This window comes from Rhinopithecus bieti, unplaced genomic scaffold (genome assembly GCF_001698545.2).
Source record: "Rhinopithecus bieti isolate Rb0 unplaced genomic scaffold, ASM169854v2 scaffold_62793, whole genome shotgun sequence".
NCBI lineage: Eukaryota > Metazoa > Chordata > Mammalia > Primates > Cercopithecidae > Rhinopithecus > Rhinopithecus bieti.
Genome location: NW_016824412.1, coordinates 838,860 through 845,668, shown reverse-complemented (window position 1 = coordinate 845,668; position 6,809 = coordinate 838,860). Strand labels below are relative to the sequence as shown.

General features: G+C 38.9%; 1 protein-coding gene across 1 annotated transcript in view; it reads left to right on the top strand.

Annotated features, from left to right (window-relative positions):
- The window catches only part of COL6A6 (collagen type VI alpha 6 chain), a 110,619-nt gene that overhangs the window by 74,418 nt on the left and 29,392 nt on the right, over positions 1-6,809 (top strand). The window contains exons 30-33 of the mRNA XM_017862330.1: positions 1,430-1,492; positions 2,582-2,617; positions 2,737-2,773; positions 4,743-4,754. Of these exons, the coding sequence (XP_017717819.1) occupies positions 1,430-1,492; positions 2,582-2,617; positions 2,737-2,773; positions 4,743-4,754 (148 nt within the window). The remainder of the gene's footprint in view (positions 1-1,429; positions 1,493-2,581; positions 2,618-2,736; positions 2,774-4,742; positions 4,755-6,809) is intronic.

Sequence of the window (6,809 nt, the reverse complement as noted above, 5' to 3'; positions counted from 1 at the left end):
CTGGAGTCCCACCTCGGTTTTACCTCTGTTTGTTGCTAGGGTGTGAAAAGGGATATTCACCCAATCCTTGAGAATAGAGAGGAGATTTGGGGATTCCTAAAATGATTTTCACCTAAACACCTTTACTTCACCTCTCTCCCTCACCTCCACTTCTGGAGGTTCCCGGTGCGGCCAAATCCTCGGCCTTCTGGGACGTATGATATAAAACACATTGGTTCTTGGCTTTCCCTGCTGCTGGCTTAGGATTCAACTTTCTCAGGTCTATTCAGTCATTTAACACTTACACATTTGCTTTCCAGCCTCACATTTTATGGCTGTCATCTCCTTTCTCCTTCTCCCCACCATTGTTTTTTGCCTTTAAAATAATCTACTTACTGTCATTTTAGTAAGATACTGGAAAGGAATGAAAGTAAATACGTGTGCTCAATCTGCTGTTTTCTCCTTGGAGGTTAACCTTTATCTTCTAAATAAAAATACTTCATTTTTCACTCAACCAAGCACACTGTCAATATCATTGGAATGCCCAAAGGATATCAATCATTATTTACTGTTTTACAGGTAATGCTTTTACAAATTAAGTTGATTTTAAACTTCATTTTTTATTCCTGTAAAAGTTGTAAATCTCGTGGCATTTTGAATGAAGAAAGAAATATTCCAGTTTTTAAACTAAATCCTAGCCTTATGATAAACGTATTGTTGAAAGTACGTGAAAATATTTCTGGCATCTAGTAAGCAGATAACAACTGTTGTTTTTATTGCTGTTATTCCCCATTTCATTACAATATTTCCAACTAATGGTTGTGTTTCTGTTCTTTTAAAAGTTTTTGTATTTCAATTTTGTTTTTCTAGACATTTTGCTTTTGTTTGTTTTTTCAGTTTAGTTACCTACCACTCCATTTAGATAAAAAGTTTTCCTCTGACCGGCAATTCTAGTCCTAGCAATCTTCCCTAAGGAAATAATCAGAGTGATGCATATAACTTTGTAATAGCATTGCCTATTACAACAACAAACAGTAAGGGACTAACTAAATTATGGTACAACCATGTGATGGGATAGTATGCAGCTGTGAAAAATGATTTTGCCAAATAATATTTAGTAACTGAAAATGTCCAGAGATAAATTTGGTTTAAAAGGTAACAGAGAAAAGTATGATTCAAATGAGTTTTAAAAAGGAATATATGTCTTAATACCATCAAAAAACAAGAAAAGACCTCAAAACGTTAATGCGGATCATTTGGGGAAGAAGGGATTGCTGGGAATATTTTTTCCTTCTTTATGTTTTTTGGAAAACTCTCAATTTTCTAAAAAGTGAAATTTTCACTTTCAAATTTTCACCTTTGAATTTTAATTTTTTTTACATTTGAATTTACACACACACATACACACACGTATAAATATAATTTTTAAATAATTAAATTCTCCTTTGAGATATCTGCTGGGCTTCCAGGAGAGATGGGATCCCCTGGGGAACCAGGACCTCCTGGACGTAAGGTAAGTAGAAAAACTATAAACCACATCAGGTCCTTTTCCACTAAAAAAAAGTCAGTGCATGAAATCTTCATTGTCCAAATGTGCATGCCTTCTGTCTCTGCTTCTTGGCCACTATTTTCCCACCTTTATGGGTGAGAAAATACTGATTAAATATTTAGAGGAGAAAACATACTGATTAAATACATCTCTTGAGAGAGAGGGGAAATTGAAGGAGGAAATCAAAAGTATTTAGACTAAAATGGTAGTTCTCAATTATATTCTGTATCTGTGCAGTCTTTCTACAAGTAATAAATGATCATTGAATGAATGGAAGTGAAAGGAAATAAATAGTGACTGTGATCAGTGCTGCATTCACATGGAACTTAACTTGCTTCAGGAGTTCGGGTGGGACTCTGTTGCATTTTTTTCCTTGGGTGTCTCTCTTTGAAAGAAGCCAGACTCTTCCTCTTCTGAAGATGGGATTGAACACATGAAATTAAAACCAGTTTCATTTGTTCTTTCTATCCCAAACTCTGACAGAGTTACATATGTGTGTGTGTGTGTGTGCGTGTGTATAGTTTTGGGAAGGTAGTTGAGATAACCTTTCCAGATGTTCAAATTGAGTCCGATCCTTTTGTCAGCTAATCAATGATGGGAACAGATTAAGGTTCAGCTCTGGCTGTTGTTCAGTGGCTCAAAGAAAGGGGGTTGAAGACCTTGAAACTTCTGTGAAAGAGGGCAACTGCACCTGTGTGGCTCACTTTAGCTAGTCCTGAGGCGTAGGTGTGCTCCAGAGCTCTGCGGTAAGTTTCAGGTTGTCAGCTCCATCCTTGTAATTCTGGACAACCCTTGTTATCCAGAGATGGACCCGGAGGAAAGTGGCCTCTCAAGGCTTGTGTGCACCAAGCTTGCTGCTTAAAGTTTGTTCTTTCCAGAATGTTACTGTTAATTAGGCAATGAGTATCTACCTGCATTCTTTTTTCCCTCTTAACAATTTAATGAAAATAAAACTTCTGAAAGTTTTCACTTTCTGAGGGCGATGTTGGTGCACACTGGCTACTGATGTGTATATCTAGAGTCATTAAAACAGTGTTTCGTTTGTTTTCCTAGGGTGTGAAAGGAGCCAAAGGCTTGGCTTCATTTTCTGTACGTATCTCCCGACTACAACAGAGTGCTCTGGGTGCTCCGTTAAATTTACTTATTTTTAAACTTCAGGGCCCAGTAGTTTGTTGTTTAATTGTTTCTGTTTTATTTTTGAACTGCAGACATGTGAGCTCATTCAGTATGTGCGAGACCGCAGTCGTAAGTACCCTGCTTAAAATGATCACCCAAGTTGTCAGCATTCATACAAGAAGAACAGAGAACTCTACACTCAGAACTGAAACAGTTCACCAGCCAATTTCTTTAAAATTAGAGATGTCACTGCATGTATTTTTGAGTCAGCATAGACTGGTGACTTTTAACTCCCTCTCTGGCTGCTATCATGTCTATTGAAACCCATGTCAAGCAGTAAGAAATAATCGATTGAGTGCTTTTAATCTAAAGAAAATTGAGATTTGATGTCTGAATTCACCTAATAGTGAAATCAGTCACTTGAGAGTCAGATGGAACTTTTTAAAAGATGATTATGAATGCCTGACAGTAACTGACAGAGTTGAATTCACCTGATGTGAAAGAAGCAGCTGTGATAATAGGGTGTCCTGGTGGGTGGGAGTCCTGACTTTGGTTTGTTGTTTGTTATTCCTTTCCCAGAAAGAGATGTTTGATTATTTTTTGTTGGACTGATTGATTTGCTTTAAAAATTCATAGTAATACTCATTCTGCCAGTATTTTTTTATCTTTCTCAAAATTTTAAAATCAAAATGATATTTTGGTTTGGCAAATGCTCATCTGAATTTGTTTTAAACCCTTCTGGCAGCCTGTTGTATCAAAATATGTGTTGATACCATCAAAAAAAATTTCATGTGCAAGATTAGGAGAGAGTTGACTCTTCAGTGTTCATCTACAAATGCATAATGACTTTCCAAATAACAATATGACAGAAAGGAGGAGCCAAAAGTTTCCTCTAGATATTTTGGGGAAGAAAAATAAATTAGAGCCTATTTCTGTAGAGAATATTGGTCTCAAAGACAGACATTTAAAAGCGTTGAATGCAGTGTCTATTGGAACTCTGTCTTTTTGTAGCAGAATAGAACCATGATGGGAACCAAAACACATATACGTTGAGTCATGAAGATGGGTTGTTTTAGGGCTCAATTAGCGCAGTAGGTTTTATGACATAGGAACCATGTAAATCATAATGACTCAAGGGCAAATCCAAGTATGTTGAGACCTGATCTTTTAAAATTTAAGGGACTCAATACAAAATCACGAATCTAAAAGTGGGGGTAAAGGTATTTCAAAAGTAAGTGTTATTTAGAACAAAAAAGAGAAATCATAACCATTAACTTTTGCATATTTTATTTTATAAGAGTACGTGATTGTGTGAACAACATGGCTAGGGTTCCTCCCAAGAAGGGCATTGCAAGGGGCCCCTGCAAGAGAGAAGTCTAAAGCAGTGTTGTCCAATAGAAGTTTCTGCAGTGATGGAAGTGTTCCCTGTGATGTCCAATTCAGTAGCCACAAGACACATGTGACTTTGAGCATTTCATATGTGGCTAGTGCAACTGAGAAGCTGAATTTTTATTTAATTAATTTTAGTAGCTGCATGTGGCTTGTGGTTGCCATGTTGAACAGTACAGGTCTAAGGCAAGTGTTCATTTAATTCAGAGTAAATCCACCTCTGATATTTATATAACATATAAATATGCATATAATATATAGTATATACATATATACTATACATAGGTATAGATACATTTGTGTATATGTGTATATATATTTATCTATATATATATAAATGATAGTTATAGATATCTACATGGGGAAAATTTAGAGGAAAGAGAGGTTGGACCTTTCAGCTTTCCAAATTCAGCACACCTCCCTGCAATGTCATGTTCCCTCCCAGGCAAAGATTCTTTGTCTCTTGACAGCCGGCTGCAGGCCACTGATTTATGGCTGTATGTTGTCCCATTTCTCACATCTTCTTCCCTTTGGAAGGAATAGTGCTTTTACCAAGACGTTAGACTCTGCATTTTCTCCAAACTCTGTTGCCTTGATTTTTGAGTCATCTACAAAAAGCAGACAGGATAGAACCTTTCTTTTCTGCACGATACAGAACTCTCTTCTCCTACCAAATAATAATCCAATCTCCTTTGTTCTTCTTCCCCAGCTGGCAGACGTGGTGAGTAATCTTTATTTACAGCATGCTTTAATCAAGCTCTAAAATGTCATACATCTGGAAAAGATGAGTTAGAGCAATGTATTGGCTTCCAAATGATACAAATTTTATCTGGGCTTTCTTTGCCACTGCCTCATACCGGTAGCAGAGTCTCGCCTCCAATAAATCACTCAGTTTTAGCTGAGCTTCACAGCTATTTCTCAACCAAGCAATTTGTTTTTTATTAATATTAATAAAAAATCATTAAGATATTAATATCTGAATGACTAACATCACCATTCACCTTTTAAAGGTTTTAGAAATATGTTGGGTTTTTTTTTTAGACAGGGTCTTGCTCTGTCACACAGGCTGATCACTGTTCATTGCAGCCTTGACCTTCTGGGCTCAAGTGATCCTTTCACTCCAACCTCCCGAGTAGCTGGGACTACAGGCACATGCCATCATGCTTGACTAATTTTTGTATTTTTTGTAAAGGCAGGGTTTTGCCACATTGCCCAGGCTGGTCCTGAACTCCTGGGCTCAAGTGATCCACCTGCTTTGGAGTCTCAAAGTGCTGGGATTACAGGTGTGAGCCACCGTGCCTGGCCAAAAATAGTATTTCTTACTCCCTTCATTTTCTCGCTCTGTCATATCATCTCTGTCATCCAGTGGTTCATTAGGTATTAAGATGCAGAAGGCAGAATAAACGTGGGGATGATCAGATAGCAAGTAAGTGGAATGTGCAACTCAGATAATGCCAAAATCCATGGAGCTCATGCCTGATGTTAATTATCAAGTCGGCTTCATATTTTTCAGTGCTAGTTTTCAGGTATCTTACAAATGCTTACATGATGTTTTTGGGTAAACTTGTCACCCTCTTAAACATTTATACACTTTTACCTTTTGTATAAGCCCACCGACCCTTGTCCTCTGATTGCTTATCCACACATTTAAGAATATTTGTTGAAAGCCTAGTAAGTGCCAGTATCTATAGTAGGCATTAGGGATACAGAGTTGAACAATGAACCTGCTTCCTGTGCTCAGAAACTTCCATTCTTATGGAGGATCCAGATCACAAGCAAATAAAGGGAAGCCCAGCACATTAGGTGCTGTTTGAAAGAGATAAAGCATAGGATGCTGTGTCCTGGGATAATGTAAGGGGGGAGATGTTTTTGGACAGAGGGCTCTTTCTGGGGGCAGTGAAATTAAAGTTTAGACTGAAGAACACAAAGGAGCCATCTTTCAGCTGGGCGCAGTGGCTCACACCTGTAATCCCACCACTTGGGAGCCCAAGGCAGTGGATCACGAGGTCAGGAGTTGGAGACCAGCCTGGTCAACATGGTGAAACCCTGTCTCTACTAAAAATACAAAAAATTAGCTGGGCATGGTGGCACACGCCTGTAACCCCAGCTACTTGGGAGGCTGAGGCAGGAGAATCACTTGAACCTGGGAGGCAGAGGTTGCAGTGAGCCGAGATCGTGCCACTGCACTCCAGCCTGGGTGATAGTGTGAGACTCTGTCTCAAAAAAAAAAAAAAAAAAACCAAAGGAGCCATCTTTGCAAAGGCCATGAAACAGAGCAGACCTAGGTAGGCATTTCCTAGGAACTGATGGAGCCCAACAAGGTTGAGATACAGGGAGGGGGAGAGTAGCACATAAAAACATGGGGAATAGGCAGAGGCCAGAGCAAGCTGAGCTTTGCACATTATAAGGAGGCTGGATTTTATTTGAATGGTGATGGGAAGGGTATTAAAGAGTTTGTTGAAAGTACGTAGGGGAGGAACATGATCTGATTTTAAAATATTACTTGGGCTGCTATGGGGAGAGTGGATTGTGGCAAGGGTGAAGGGTGGGAAATGTCAAAGCCAAAGGCCTAGTTTAGACAGGGTTGTAGTATTCAGGCAAATAGGATGGTGACCTGGACAAGGACCATCAGTGTTGTGTTTAGGTTACATGGCAGTAGTTTGGGCTGATCCTTGCCTCCCTGTCCTTTCTTTCACCTCCTCTGTGGCAAGTAGCAGTCCTCAGTACATAGTGTGTGGTGACAGAGCCATGTTAGTTGGGGAACCGCATGTGGCAG